Here is a 16477-nt window from a genome sequence, read left to right as displayed (position 1 = left end):
GCTGCCGGCGCTGACGTGCCCGGAGCGGCGGCCGGGCAGGGTCGGGGCGGAGCGCTGCGAGGCGCGGGGCGGCCGCCGCATCCACGGGTGGGTGCAAGGGGGCCGGGGCTCCCTCCCGGAGTACAGGGCGCTGCTGCGCCTGGTGCCCTAAAAGCTCTGTCCCACCTCTGACTAGGGCAGCTTTGCATCTCCTGGCTGTCTTTTAAACTGGCGCAAATAATGCAGAAGCCATTTGTTTTTATTAAACACTGACTACCTTCAGCAAGTCTGAAGCTTTTGGAATAATTAAAGAGACTTCTAGGAAACTATTGTTTCCGGGACTTCCCTAAGTTCTTCATTTAATAAATACGCGGTGCAGGACTCTGCAAAACAGTGATGCTTACGTTCCTGGTGATGCTTCTTCCTTCACGTGTAGCTGTGGCTTTTAGTCCTTAGCAAATCTTGAGCTTGTCTTACATTGACTTAAGCTTGGTTAAGACGCTGGGAGTATTTCACAGATTGTGTGAAATTATGTTCTCCAGGGACTTCTAATCCAGGCATGCTCTGAAGGTAACAAGTGTCTATACACTCGGTACCTGCCTCTGAGAGGCATCTCTGCAAGAGGGAGTTGAGCCCCCTCACTGGGGGTTATCCAGTTCTCATCTTCCAGTTGAGTTGTCTAATACTTAGGAATACTTGTCATACTTAGGCAGTCTCTGCTATTACTGGGGGCTTATTTTCTTCCAAAAATTGTGTATTTTTAACTCATGTTTCTCTGTAACAAAGGTAAATGAAGCCTCTACAAGAAATTAAACAGAAGGATGCTCTTGGTTTTCCACATGACCTGTTGTAAACTGAGAGGGTTTGAGATGCTGGGGGCAGGCAGGTCTGGTCATGCACAGAAGCAGAGCTCTTGATACTTCCAAGAACCTTGAATGAAGACCCCTAAAAGATTTAAGTGTCTTCAGCACTAGGAAGAAGCAGTTGATGCAAGGCACGCTGAATGATGCCATGTAAATCATGCTTTAGGTAGCTAATGTGTAGGTCAAAGTCTTAGACCCTAAATGTAAAGATCCTTTAGGTTAGCGAAGGATTCATCTTCCTTTGCTTCTCTTTAACATTTTTAGTGATATATAAAAAAGCAATACATGTGTGGAGGAGGCGAGTCTGTACTGAAAGCACTCCAAAAAAGACACTGAGAAGATTTGTAGCTGAAATAACCAATTCATAGGGATTTTTTGTTTGCTTGGGTTTTTTTCCTTTCTAGACTAATTAAACATTCAGTTCATAACTGCTATGATTCTAATTATTTTCAATCATAGTGTCCCCTAGGGCATGACAAAGGGTTTTCCAGAAGTTATGGGAAAAAATGAACATATTGCTCTGCGAGATGGCATTCACAGAATAAGTGATTATTGTCTAATCCTTCTTTTTTGTTTGTTTCTTTAGACTATACATTTTAATAATGAAAACATACTTAACTGATGTTTAAGTATCTACATCATATATATCTTTACCCACAGCTTACAGGTCTGAGAGGTACTGTAGACCTGATCACCTATATAAGGCAATTCTTTCCCATCCCAAACCAAGAACACTATTAACTGGATCCTTGCTGCAGTCTCAAGCTGTGCAAATGCTTTGCATAATTAATTTTAGAAATATTACATTCTCATAATCTCCTTAAATTTAGAATCATGTAAGTTGAAACTAGTGCTAACAGATGAGAAAAATTTCTTGCTGCAGAGGTGCTAGATTTTAGGACTGTTTTTCTGTACGCATGCTTGTTCTAATAAATAAGGTAAAATCCAAGCCATAGCGTTGTTGGATTTCTGGATTCTGCAATATACACTACTTAATTCCTGAACATTTTTATATCAGGAATGCCATTTTCCCCCTTCATATAGCTTTTTTACTATTATAAAAGCGAAATATTTTATGCTATTTATTGTTTTAAAAGAAAATTACAAAAAGAAACAAGAACGATGTTAATGTCTAAACAATGTCCTGTTGAATGTTTTCCATTATCAAATTTTCTTGGTTTACTGTGACTTTTCAAACTTTCTTCTTTTTACCCCATTACATATTTTTAGGCTGGATGAGGCAGCAGTGAAGGGGAAGGGGAAGGAGCAGGCAGCATATGCTGAGGGACAAGGATCATGCTGCAGTCTGGTGGTAACACAGCTCTGCCAGCTCACTTCCCTGGCTGGCCCTGCATGTGGTGCCATGTGATCTCAGAGCTGTCTAATTCCCTCATGATCATCACGTGTCTTTCTGCTCCCTTTGATCCACCAAAGCAATGAACTTTTCTGTGACTTTGTCTCTCTCAGTACTTGTGAGTACTTCTTCAGGTGCCACATTGAGGGAGAAAAACTCTGCCTCTAAACAATCATTAAGGGTATTGAAATACCCTACTTGAAGTATCTCCCAAGACAACTTTCTCAAACAGATAACCAGAATTAATTACCTAGACAATTATGACACTGACACTAGAAGGAAAGCTGCTATCTCCCGTGTTCTACACCTCTAGGAATTCTTTGTAGGTTCAGACATCAGATGCTGCTGAATGCTTTTTGAGTGCTCTGGAATATGCCGCTGGGCCTTCAAGCTGCTGTTCTAGGATAACACAGGTCTTCTGCATATCCCAAGCCATAACAACCAACCCCCCATGAATGTCTGGGATTCCTTACAATATCCAGAATTGTGGACTCAGCAATTCAGTGAATTCAGCAATTCAGCTTTAAATGTCTATTAATAGCTCATGGTGCTCTAATCAGACTGTGGAACCTGATCAAACTCACCCCAATAGAAGACATGCAGTGGCTGCTGCACCACACTCCTTCACGCTTAATTAACTGCATTTACCAGGGATGATATTCAGCTGCTTGAGCTTCTAGTGCCACCAGAGATGTCCCTGCACATCCTGCCTGCCTCCAGATTACACAGCAGAAGGGTTTGGATTTTCCATAGGTCTTGTGTCAGCCCCGTCCAGGAGCCCTGGATACCACATGGCATCTCAAATGTCACTAGACAACCTACATATAAGCAAGTAAAACCTTAGCTCTCTGAAATGGGAGCTAAACATCTAGTTTAAACTTATAGGTACCTATATTTAGGTGTGCTCATCTCCCAAGAATCTCAGCTCTAACACCCCCTAATACAACCCTGAATAGAGCTCTTTTTAGTCATGATATTGGTATCATCATTGTGATACACCATTCAGGGAACACCATGCATAAGACTTATTTGAAACTGCTTCAGATCGCTTCAGTGCCAGAGTTATGCACTGTTAAAAATTTAGTTGCGATTTTCATTGTTTCTTCAACGTGTGTATGGACTGGATATACATTATTTCAGTCCTTGTTTTTGGTACTGTAAATTGGAACAAGAATCGTTGGAATTCTGGATACTGGTTTTCTTTTTTTTTTCAACAGCGATGCTACAAAGAAATAAGAATGTGTCTTTCTGTGGTTGCTAGCAAGGTTCTGATCAGCAAATCTGGGACTCAGTGTTTTCCATGGCTAACGGACACGGCTTGCCACAGGGTGAGAAAATTAACCGCCTCCCCCAAGGCTGCAGGAACAACTCCTGCCTTCCTGAGTTCACATGAAGACCATCGAGAATGACGCCGCAGCCTGCCTGATGGACACTCCAGACAGGGCTCTTTGTGTCCGGACACAGGCCGGGCCCTGCGGAGAGGGCACACGGCTGCCCGGCTCCTGCCCTCTGCCCCCATCCCGACTCCTGGCAGCGCCGCGCTCCGGGGCGCTGGGACCGTGGGCAGCGCCCAGGGACGAGGCAGCAGAGGAGCTGCTTTGCTGCGGAGCCAGCGGACCTCGCTGTCCTGCGGGTTTGCTGTGCTTCCCCGCTCTCCCCGGTGTGAGGCAGAGACGGAGGCAGGGGCAGAGCCGCGGTCGCGGGCCGTCCTCCCCGCCGGGCCCCGCACGCCGCCGGCTGAGGCCGAACTGGCGGAAGCGCCTCGCCTTCCGCTTCCTCTCTGCCCGGGAAGAGGCGGGCGCAGCTGCGGCCATGCAGGTCTCCAGCCTCAACGAGGTGAAGATCTACAGCCTGAGCGCCGGCAGGAGCCTCCCGGAGGTGAGGGCGGCGGGGGGAACGCGCTCGGCCCGGCCCGGGTCCCGCGGCGGGAGCCGGACCCGCGCGGTGCCGGCGCGGGGGCCGAGCCGCGGCCCGGCCCGGCCTGGCTGAGCTGCCCCGGTCCATGTGCTCTTGTACTGGGATCGTTACCGAGGAAGAGCTCTGAGTGGTTCTTACATTAGAAATGCGGTTTACATGAGTGAACCTCTGGCTGTAGCGCTGCTGGTCCACAGACCCGTAAGCAACACGACCTCGTACGTTGTCTTGGTGTGGAATGGTTAAACTTATCAGTGGAAGGGAAATTGGAAGATAATCAAAGAATAAAAGAATTAGCGGCCTAAATGTCTTATGTTTCAAATGGTTGGATAAATTTTGATTCTCGGGTTCCTGTAAGAATAATGAGCTCAAGACTGATGTATACCTTTGCTTGCAGTGGCTCTCTGACAGGAAGAAAAGAGCTTTACAGAAGAAAGATGTGGGTGAGTTTTCCCCTCGAAGGGTGCTCAGCAATACTTGGCTACTCCACATACATAACATGCAGACCCAGAGGAGACTCCTCACTGACTGATACACAGTGAGTGACTCCACACTGACTGATACACGCTTATCCTTAAGTCATAATATAAAAACTACAGAATTAAACTACAGATAGTTATTTCAAATTCTCGTATAGCTTCAGGTGAACACTGTATAACCAGTGGTGTTTTAAATTTTAGACATTAAATATTTGGATTGTGGATTGTAACAGAAACATGATGGATGAATTCCATGTTGTCCCTTATGTTAAAATCAGACCATAAACTCCTCTGTGATCCTGTGCTAATCTTAGAGACCACATCATTATAGCCTAAGCTTCTTACAGAAAATAAAAAAGGCTATTTGGAATCACTGGAAGTGTTATACAAGAAACTTAACCAAGAAAAAAATGCATAGAGATAACGGGGTGTAAAATATCTTATACAAGGCTTTAACTGTGAAAGTGTGCAATGAGTATTTGCTACTATGTTGTATAATAACTTGTTACACAGTTATCTTGGAGTACTAATTTATTTGCACAGGGGTAGTCTGCTTCTTAGGGTTAGCAGATTGTGTTAAACTGCTTATAATGTGGTAATTGTAATATCTGTAAAGGATATTCCCTATACTCAATTAGCTCAACATGCTTCCTTAGGAAACTGTTACAGTTTTTTTGACTGATGGAATTGTGCTAATTCTGCACTTTTGTTTCTTTATAGATATCCGTAGAAGAATTGAACTTATTCAAGACTTTGAAATGCCCACGGTTAGCACAAAGATTAAGGTATCAAGAGATGGACAGTATATTATGGCAGTTGGTGAGTTAACAGTCTCTCTAACAGAGGCCAAAAGTCCTAGGTAATCTTGGGTGCAGAGTGACTTAGTGTTTCAGGCAGAATTGTTAAGAGTTAATTTTAAAGTGTGGAACTGAACATTCTGCTGGAAGCTTACTTTTAACATGTGATAGAATGGCTGTCTTGGGAGTGGTGCTGTGCAACACTTCTGTTTAGAATACATGCATTCTTAGAATCATAGAATGGTTTGGGTTGGAAGGAATTTTTGAAGATTATCTAATCCAACCCCCCTGCTGCCAGGGTTTATAATACAAATAAAAAACTAATAAAACAAATCGGTCTATAATACAGTTAAATGCTAAATTCTGAATTACTCTTAGTGTGTGTATGTTAAATAACTTCTGAACATGATTGTTTGAGTATTGCTTTATAGGAGGGGGATAATCTGCATTTTGTGACTGTCAAAATGGGATCCAGACATGAATCCTTTAGTAGGTGTTAGTAACATGAGGAGCCTTGGTCTTTCAGATTTACTGGAAGGTGTTACTAGATTCTGTATGACAAATCTGGTTGTTAGAAGAACCTGCATGCTAATGGGGTGCTTACAGAAACTAGGCTGTAAAGTTGTGTTACTAAGAGGTATGTTTTTCCAGTCACAGAGGCTTTGGGAAGATCAGAAGACTTATAGTAGCAACACAGTAAAGCCTGTATATATAAGACACTATACTTAAAAAAAATGCTTTTGTGTTATCTTTTTGTTTAACTTTTTTATTTAATTAAACATCAAATTACTCTTTCAGGAACTTACAAGCCCAGGGTCCGCTGTTTTGATACCTATCAGTTATCCCAGAAATTTGAAAGATGCTTAGATTCCGAAGGTTAGTATAAGCCATGGCTGTTAGTACATAATAGTACCTGTTAGTACTTGTCTGTCATACATAATTTAGGTTGGATTCAAACAGAAATTCTGCTCCCTGTGCTGAGGGACACAATGTACTTCAGGGGACCACAAGAATCTAGAGTAAAACCATCTACGTTTCATCTCTGAATTTTCCCCTTTTATTCTGATTTCAAAATTCTTTCCTTGCCTGGAAAAGAGGGTGTGAGTGATGTAAGACTTACCTTGAGCCAGAAAGTGTAGGGCTCAGAGGGTGAATGTGGCTGAGATCTGTGTTCTGTTTGGTGGATGTGATAAGGACAAAGGCTGGGTGGTGGCAAGATCTCCCTTCCTAACCTGTTCTGTGAAGCAGTAAGGTAGGAGAATGCACTGTGAGTTGCTGTTTTCTCTCTGGAGCCCAAGCTGAGTAGGTGAGTTACAGGGTAAAGAGAATTTCCTGGGGGAGTGTTGGTTTGTTTGTTTGCTGGTTTGGTTTTCTGTTTGTTTTCTGGAAACAAGGTACTTAGGGGTAGATGGTAGCATGACCAAGGCCCTAATTACACCTTATTTGATACTAATTTGGTGGGAGAGCAACTGTGGTGAGGAAAATAAGGATCCGTCTAGACAATGGGAAAGGGAGAATCAGCTGGCAGTTAGAGCAGGGCAGGAGCTGCCACAGCTCTGAGCTTTTAGGATGCTTAAATTTCAGGAATTATGAGGTTATTTTGTTTGTTTAGTTTGTTTTTTTTTTTTATTTTTTTTGTGGGGGTTGGGGGGAGGGGTGGGAGGGTTGTTATTTCAGGTTTTTTTGTTTGATGATGACTGATGACTGAAAGCTGGGATGTAGGGGTGACCAAAACAATGAGAAAATGAGCACATTCATTATAGAAGAATTGAACTGGTCTGACTTTGATGGGTGTGAAAGTGATGCAAGAAATAAAAATTGTAATAAGAGGATGGGGGTATTTCTGTGGTCTCTGCCTTAGGACTACAAGGAGTCATGTAAGGTGAAGGAGCACTGTTAGGCAGGGTTTCAGAGAGGCTGGGGAGTGGAAGGTATGGCAAGAGTGAAACCCTCTTTAAAAGAATGGAAGTCATTGTAATCATAAATGCTTGCTGCTAATTAAATTTTTTGAACTGGCATCTTAGTAGACTGCAGAAGTATGTTTAATTTTAAATCTAGCATAGAGTCACTTCAGGTAACTTTAAATTAGTTAACTTTAAATTAATTATCTCATTTAAATAGAACCAATTTAGCTCAGTCAGCTACTCCCTAATGTTCCCAACTCAGCTCAATTACAACTAGGCAAAGTTCAATATGGTAGTGTTCAGCATGAGTAGTAGCTTTCACATTTGTGATTTTTTTTTTTTTTTTTTTTTTTTTTTTTTTGCGCCTTAACTTTTTTTTGTGGAAGCGCTGACCCCTTGGAAGGACTGCATGTGCAAGTTTATGCATATATGTCCAAACACATGTAATTCTTTATCATCTTTGATGGATTACCAAAGCTTCATGGGCCACACAGTCACTGAAAACCATTTGATTAGACATTCCCACACCCATAAAATACACACCCATAAAATACATGGTTGAGTATTGTGTTGAGGAACGTGTCAAGTATACAAGAACAATAAAAAGATTACAGGATGCTTCATATGTTTCTGAAGTTTTAGAAAACTACTTATGGTTTTGCAAATCAAGTTACATAATTAGAGATCTTACTAAAGATTAATGCCTGCATTATGCATTGGCACCTGTGGGGAATACTTACATGACTAAAGATTAGCATGAGTGTAAATGTTTTCAGGATTATGCCAATGTCTGCAAATAAGTTTGCCTGCTTTGTTGATTCAATTCTCTTGCTCTCTCCTCTAGTGGTTACGTTTGAGATTTTATCAGATGATTACTCAAAGGTATGTTTAGTAGTTTTCAGTGTATAAATGAAAAAATTGTTTAGTATGTATATTAAAAATGCATTTTCATATATAGTAAAGGCAGTCAATCAACACGGCTTTTGGAACAAAAATGTTTTTTAAAAAACTGCAAACAGGATAAACATTTTTTGCACCTTTAAAATTTTGTTTGTTTTCTTTGTGTCTTTGTACTATAATTTACTTTACAACTTTTAAAGTTTTTTGTCTGTTGGAGAGAAAAACTTCAAATAGTGATCTATCCTACAAGCAAAATAATATGAAAAATGGAATTAACTTTTCTTTCTGGGCTAACATTTAGTCACAATCCCTTGTGACAAGTGATGCACACGTACACTGTTTTTGAAAGGTGGGATAGCTACGGGTAAGTTAACAACCTGATTTGTCAGTGTTGTTATAGACATGATGGTAATGAGCATTTGAATGAGGCAAAAATTGTGGAGAGAAGTAATATCTTTTTTCTTTAGTTTTATTTTTAAATTAAGTGCTGTACTGGAAGAAATCACCTAAGTGTTTATTTTATGGTTTTTTTTTTTTTCTGTGAAAAGACCTTGCCATTTCAGGTATAGGTTTGTTTTAATAAATACTGCTATTTGATCAGATACATGATCATCTAGCCTTGTAGCTTTTTTTTTTTCATTTTTCCCGTGAGATTTCCAAGGAAGCGCATGAATTCAAGTAGCAGAAGGTAATGGCTGATATTTCATAGTAGCTTCCCACTTGTCTGTCTGGTGGAAAATGTTTCTGGCTCTACATACCAAATAGTCATTTGGGAGACCGATTAACATGTTTTCTTCCCAGATGTTTCTGACTGGTTGTGAACAGAAAGGTGTGTGTGTTTTCAGCTGAAATGGGTGCTGTATTTCAGGCTGAAGCCATACTTTTTCAGCTTCATCTTTATATTTTCAATTTTATTTTACTAAAACTTAAGAAATAATCAGAAAGAAATATAAACATCAAATTGCTGTCATAATTTGTGGACATGTTAGAAAGAGGGAACAATATTTAAGAAATTACACTTGAAATTTTTAGAATCATAGAAGTATTGATTGGAATGGGACCTTAAAATATCATTTTAATGCTTGAACAGTTCTGTCAAAATCTGTAGGCATGGTGGTTCCTGTGGTTCCACAGATTTACTGAATAGTTGCAGTTCTGCTCTACCTTGTCATAAAGAATTTTTAGTTCCTGTTAAACCTGCCCAGGAAAATCTTAAGTTTTTACTGTTGCTACTGAAAAGAGTTTTTTTTTTTGTGCTGTATTCTGTCCCTTGCCAATCTTGGTAGCTCTCTTGGTGCTCTCAGCATCCTTTCATAGCCGGGGAAAATAGTGTTTCTCCAGATCTGTTCCTGCCATCCCTGTAAGGTTGCTTTGAAGCTTATTTGCATTTTCACAGTGAGAGCACCTTTTTTCTTTCATACAGATTAATACCCATAAGGCCAGTTACATTTCTGTGCTTTTCTAAGTTTTAAGCCTAAAAGTCTTAGACTTGGACTAAGTTTTAGACTTGGGAGAGAGCGTAGTATATTTTTTCCCACAGCCTTTTGCCAGGAGACCTGTATTTCCACATAGTATTTTTGCCACACAGCAGTGCCAATGCTTTTGCTACCCTTAGGTTATAGTTTTCTAGTGGTGACCAAAAGTAATTTAGTAAGAAGAAAAAACAAACACGATTTACAGTGAGCCATATCCACTACTAATGAAAGAGAACACAAATATATTCAAGTCCAGTATTGTAGAAATTTGTGTTTAAATGGAAAATTTTTAGTGGTAAGACAATTATACAAATTTTTAAATAAAGATGACAGATTTAAAGTAACTTGCGTCCCTCACCTTCCCTGAGTTTCTCATCCTTATTTGCATTGCTAGCAATGTAATTCAGCAGTAGAAAATTTCAGATATTTGCTATGTGCTGTTTTTAGAAGATGCATGTACTACACAAGCCAAACTAAAGTGTCACTTTTCTAATCCAAGCTAAATAGGGATGAGGCTCAGAGACAAAGGTTTCGCTGTGATTATCATGCATGGCACGAGTTTGGGCCAGGTCAGCTGTTCCTCCATTGCTCAGGGCCTGGTCATGGTTTGAGGTGCAGCATGAGTGCAATGGGTGATGAGGGTGATGCCATTGCTGGAGTGGGAAGAATCTCTTCCTGTGGGTATGTGCCATCTTAACCTGCCATAAGGAGTGTAACAGCAGGACCTGGCCTATTTTATTTACTGGGGTAGATTGAAATCTCTAGTAATGCCTCCCTTTAGGTTTTTCCAGGACTGAGCTGTTTGTCTACGTTTCAGAAAGAAGCAATCTACTTATTCAGTTGGCAAAGAAGAAAAATGCAGAAAGATCATTGGTGCCATTTATTGGAATGCTGTTGTGCATGAGGATGTGTAGCTCATGTGCCTAGCCATGTGAACATACTGGTGTCTGCACAGCTTTGTACCTGGAAGAAATCACTAACTGTAGTGTCTTGAAGGAAGTAGAAATGTTAATTTTGGTGCAGTAGAGCATGAGATAACTGTGTTGTTCCTGACTGCAGAGTCACTTTCAGGGTGTCTCATTTACTCTTGTGAATATTCATATAATTTATATTAATAAAACTGCTGTGGCTAGTGAGAATGATGAAGGAGTAGTTGATTCTATCATTTTAGTAGAAATTGTTTGAATAAGTTGTGATAAGGCTATATGAGTTTGAAAAAAAACCTCCCTGGAGTTTGTGCTGTAAGACAAGTTGGGGAGATACTTGTCTGTTTCTGTATGTTTCAGTGCTTTTAATTTTATTTTCAGATTGTCTTCTTGCAGTGTGGCAGATTTGTGGAGTTTCATTCGCAACATGGCCATTACTACAAGACAAGAATACCAAAATTTGGTAGAGATTTCTCTTACCACTACCCATCGTGTGACCTGTATTTCGTAGGAGCAAGGTATTAAGTGGAATATTTTGTTTTAGTTTTGTTAGCAGTGTTTTCCAATAATAAAATGAATATTAAAATATTAGAAAAGCTGAGAAGTGGAGGAAGTGGCGATTCCTTCCAAATTAATAAGGAAAATGGTGAAGAGTGGAAAATGTAGGAAGATTAAAATTAATTCAGTTCTCCATGCTATTTTTAAGCTGGTTTTTTTTTTTTTTGATTCTTAAACCACGTATATCATGTATTTGCAAATTTGTATTTAAAACTGCATGTCAGTGTATTCTTTAAAAGTGTTTAGCATTTAAGTAAAGTAAATAACTTTTCATATCCTGGTTGGTGTTTTATTGCTGTGAAGTGTGAGTTAAATCACTTAATTTGGTTTCTGAAAACACACAGTAAAAATAAACTTAGATCCTTAGGGTTTCAAACTAAGTTAGTAGAAATTCAAGATGTAACTTAAATCACAGGAAATTAAAAGATCTTGAGAAATGAGTTAATGTATCTTTTGGCTGGAAAAATAATAATTGGTAGGATATTGAAGTATAATAAATAAATGGTGAACATGCACATTTTTCTCTGTATTTTGAACACTGAAGTATATATTTGTCTTGTTGTAAATTGTAAATTCTGAAAATTGTATATTTGGCAAAATTAGGCTGTGAATAAGAATCCTTACAATACCTCCAAATTTACAGCAGTGTTTTTCAGTATTTGTAAGGCACAAGAGTAATTTTGGGTTTTACTTTTGTAGTTCTGAAGTGTACAGGCTAAATCTGGAACAAGGAAGATTTCTGAACTCCCTGCAAACCGAAGCTTCGTAAGTTCTGTGTAATGCATGACCTCTGTCTTCTTTCCACCAGGTGGAAGCAGACTTCTAGCATGCTCACCCCCAGTCCTCTCTGAACACTGCCCAAATACTTTGCAGCGTCGAAAAAGAACATATGCTGAGTCTGAGTCTCATTTCATTTTATGTTCTGTAATTTTTTTGTTCTAGTTTTTATGTTTAATTGAATTTTCTTTTGTGGATATTTTAAAATTGCTTAATATGGACTAAATAGGTATTATATAACTTGATCTTAAGAGCATTTCATTAAAACTTTGCCATTATTACTCAATTTAGCCATCATATATAGAGATCTACCCACAGGGTATGTACTTTCCCAGACATGTCTTTGTCCTTCTGCTCTTGAAGTAGCCCAAAGAGAATTTTACATCTCCAGCATGTGTCTTATTCTTTTGAAAACCCTACCGGAGTAGGAACTGAGCTTTTTTCATGTGGAGAGAGGCAGATGAGAAGAACAGACTTCACTAGATAGAATGGCTTGTTGGTGAGCAGCAGCTGGTGTTTGGTGGGCAGGATAGCTTAATGGAGCTCAAAAACTGAGCAACAGGAGTTAAAAAAAAGGGGAAATCCTGGAATGGGAGAGGTAAGGGTGTAAAGTAAAATCTGGATTAGAGAGATGTGACTGAAGTTGTGAGAAGGTTTTGAGATGAGGGAGTTGGATGAGTTACAGAATTAGAAGTAGAGTGTTTTGAATGGAAGAAGTTGGAAAGTGCTGGGATAAGTGGTGTAGAAAGAAATATTTGTACTTTGGAAGAATTGCTGTTGAAATACAGGGCTCTTGAGTGCCCTGCTGAGAAACAGAATACTTGGGTGAAATAAAGGAGATCATTGGTCAGACAACATGTTGGAGATGTAAGCTATAGAACATAAGTAATCATAAAGATCTTTTGACATAATTAGAATCAGAGATTCATTTAGGTTGGAAAAGACCTCTGAGATCATCAAGCACAACCATTAACCCAACACTGCCAAGTCCACCACTAGACCATGTCCCCAAATGCCTCATCTAATGTCTTTTAATTATCTCCAGGGATGGTGATTGAACCACTTCCCTGGGCAGCCTGTTCCAGTGCTTGGCAACACCTTCAGTCAAGAAATTTTTCCTAGTATCCAATCTGAGCCTGGCACACCTTGAGGCAATTTCTTCAAGTCCTATTGAGTTGTTTAAGAATACAGTGAAGCAGAGTGATGTGGCAGGGCTTGGTGGTAGGTGGTGGATATGGGCAGAGGAACGCAGAGAACCTCAGAACCCAGGCTCCTGTTCAGAGCACAGTCACATGAATTCAGATGAATTTTCTCAGGGGGGTCTTGAAAATTTCAAAGATGGAAATTTCCCAGCCTCTGTGATTAACACATTCCAGTGCTTAATTATCCTCACAGCATAAAAATATTATCCTTACATCCAGTTGGAACCTTACCTGTTTGAAGTAATCAGCATTGTCTCTGCTTCCCGGTTTTTAGTAAGCTCCCCTTAAGTATGGGAAGCTGTTGCCATCTGTCCTTCCCTTCCTCCCTCCCTCTCTCCCTCCCTCCAACTTTTGCTTTTCCAGGCTGAACAGTAGTGTACATGATTATAGAAATCTTATTAGTTGTTCATGTGTTAAATTGTACTGAGGTCATTAAACTTGCTCTTTTTTCTGTTGTAGAGAGAGTAATGTCTGTGACATAAATCCTGTACACTTCTTGTTTGCTATGGGGACGGCTGAGGTAAATGTTTGCATTCCTTTTTTGAAAAGGGCAGTAGTGTTTGTTTCATTTTTATATTAATTTGCAGGAGGATAAGAAGAAATCATGAACCCAATTAATTTAATTGGTCTCATTTGCTATAGTAGATATAGATAATATTAAAGATGACTTTTCAGAGCATAGTGCAGAAAAAATACTGGAGTTATTTGGTTGCTGAGCACTTGAGATTTTGCAGACGGGAGTGAAAATAATGTTCTCTCATTTTGCAGTGTAGCCATCTGTAGAAACTAGCTGGCATGTGTACCCCATTAATCTTAAGAAAATTAGTGTTAGTGATTTTGATTTAGATTGCATTGAAAAAACTACAAATGAAATGTGTGTACCCTGTATGTCATTATTAGGACAACTCTTGTTAACCTAGGAAATTCTGTTAATTATTCCTTAGATTAGATAATTCATAATTTTATTTAAATGTTTTCAGACTCGACTGCATAAGCTTGAACCATATTTTCTAAACTGTTTAGGGTAAAGTGGAATGCTGGGATCCTAGAACTAGAAATCGAGTTGGGCTGTTGGACTGTGCGTTAAGCAGTGTGACAGCAGACACAGAGTGAGTAAAGGCTACCTTTTCAAATTGTGTTGTTCTGGATTTTTCAGAAGTTTTGGTTGTTTTAGAAATAAATCCCACTTAACTTTAAAATGACCTGCTTGTTCTCTTGTCATTGCTAGTGTGAATAAAGGATTTTCTTAGTCACAAAGTTGTTCTCTTAGACACTGATCTAAGTAGTAGTGGCTATTTCTGTATACAAATACACATTGTGAATGTAAACAGTGCAGCTTTTTGAAGTAGTATTTCTGAGTGATACCTGTGAATTATGTTACTATTAGGTAAGAATTAGCTTAGCTATTTTTTAACATTAAAAAAATTATTTGCAGGCTTTATTGAAAGAATGCCTAACTATAAGCATTGTGCTTTGCAGGATAGAAGGTTTGCCATCCATTTCAGCACTGAAATTTGATGGGGCTTTGAATATGGCTGTTGGAACATCTACTGGGCAGGTAGATTTGACTTCATGTACCACAGTTCTTAGGAGATCCTGCTCTTGAAATTCCCAATCCAAGTCTATCAATACATTGGGTGCAGTATATATCTATTACTTCTTAGACCATAAATTACATGTATAGAGTAGTAATAGTCAAACTGCAATTTAATTTTATCAAATGCTTGTACTCTTCAGAATTTTGTAAGTACCACTTTAAATCATCATAACCTACGTACTATACAACTGCAAATTTGCAGTTTTCTTATGACTTGAGTCAAGCGTGTGGGGAAGTTGCTGCTTTTTGGGACTATGAGTACCATCTCAATGCAACATACGTGCTCTCCCTCATCTTGATGTTGGCTAGAAAACCAGAAGTTATTGTCTTTCAACTGTTATTTTTATGAAGAATCATTTCAATTCACTTATTGTTACCATCATATTTGTAAAGGGAAGTGTGGGGATTGTTTCCTGCCTTCATCAGTATTTTCATGGGTTTAGAAAATGGTAGCTTCTTCAAGAACAGATATGTGTGTGAGAATTGTATTTGCTATGTTAGTGTACAAGTCAGACAAATTTTGTTGTAGATGGTGTTTTTGAATAAATAAACTGATAATATTATTTTTTCCCAAAGATTATTGTTATTCACACTTTACACATGAAAGATTTAACTTTCTCAAGTTCCATAGGAAATTTTGGAGATAAAATACAAGTTTCTGGAAGACAGGGCCTGTACTTTCTACTTTCCTTGACATAAAAAATTGTGTTCTATGGTGTTTCACTGAGGGAAAGTTATATTCACTGAATCTGGAAGGGAGTCTGAAAATTTAAATCATGTAACAACAACACAAGAATCTGAAAGTGAAATATTACTAATTATGAAATACTAAGAGTATTGAAACAAAGAAAAAGGTTCATTTTTTTTTCAATAGAAATTAAGAAGTCTTTAGAAAGACTATTAGGTCTTAATTAATTTTTCTAAATGGAAACATGCTGATGTTAATATACCTGGTTAGAATAAACTGGGCTCACTTACTAAGTGGTTTTCAGAATTCACAATTATTTATTTTATGTAAATCCTGCCTATGTAAGTAAAATCTCAAATTTAGTTAAATGTTTAGGAAAGATCTGATAGGCATGAGTTCCTGATGATCTTACAATGCTATAAATTTAATTTGTCTCTTATTCTTCAAGGTCCTATTATATGATCTCCGGTCTAGTAATCCATTAATAGTCAAAGATCACCACTATGGCCTGCCTATTAAATCAATTCAGTTCCAGCATCAGTTGGATTTAATTATCTCTGCGGATTCTCGAATCATAAAAATGTGGAACAAAGATACAGTAAGTAGTTCTTTGTTACTGCATTCAGATTTTTTAATTTTTACTTTATTTGGGTTGGGAGTTTTTGGGGGTTTTATTTTGGTTTGTTGTTTTTGAGTGTTTTTTTGCAGGTTGATTAATTAAACTGAAATTCAGTGTAAAAACTTGAGGTTTTAATGTCTCTTAATTTACATAGCATTTTGTCCTGTCTGACTAAATCAGCATCTGGGAAGTTATTCAATAGCCTGTCAGGTATAAAGATGTAGTCTTAGGGGGTTTTTAGCTGTTTGTACATGTCTGGCCAAGAGGCTTCTTTCAGGAGAATGATTTAAATATAAAAAGTAGTGTCTTAGCCATTGCCTTGGTTTGTATATTTCTCACAGTGTTCTTGAATACATGCAGTTATGGTTTTTTCTCACCAAAGAAAACGTGTTTATTCCAATTCCCTGCTCAAAATAGGGTTAATTTCAAAGGTAGATCAGTTAAA

At 38.7% G+C, this 16477-nt stretch overlaps 1 protein-coding gene across 2 annotated transcripts in view; it reads left to right on the top strand.

Annotated features, from left to right (window-relative positions):
- The first annotated feature begins 3246 nt into the window (after positions 1-3246).
- NOL10 (nucleolar protein 10) overlaps positions 3247-16477 on the top strand; it is a 50777-nt gene continuing 37546 nt past the window's right edge. The window contains exons 1-11 of one of the 2 annotated variants that reach the window (XM_053938787.1): positions 3247-4074; positions 4508-4553; positions 5310-5408; positions 6185-6262; positions 8135-8172; positions 10988-11109; positions 11849-11914; positions 13588-13648; positions 14152-14237; positions 14608-14686; positions 15862-16011. In XM_053938787.1, coding sequence (XP_053794762.1) covers positions 3586-4074; positions 4508-4553; positions 5310-5408; positions 6185-6262; positions 8135-8172; positions 10988-11109; positions 11849-11914; positions 13588-13648; positions 14152-14237; positions 14608-14686; positions 15862-16011 — 1314 coding nt within the window. In that variant the 5' untranslated portion in view covers positions 3247-3585. Of the gene's footprint in view, positions 4075-4507; positions 4554-5309; positions 5409-6184; positions 6263-8134; positions 8173-10972; positions 11110-11848; positions 11915-13587; positions 13649-14151; positions 14238-14607; positions 14687-15861; positions 16012-16477 lie in introns of both variants that reach the window. The other variant, XM_053938786.1, reaches the window with a different exon arrangement.

This window comes from Vidua chalybeata, chromosome 3, assembly GCF_026979565.1.
Source record: "Vidua chalybeata isolate OUT-0048 chromosome 3, bVidCha1 merged haplotype, whole genome shotgun sequence".
NCBI classification, from domain to species: domain Eukaryota; kingdom Metazoa; phylum Chordata; class Aves; order Passeriformes; family Viduidae; genus Vidua; species Vidua chalybeata.
This window is presented reverse-complemented; position numbering and strand designations above follow the sequence as displayed.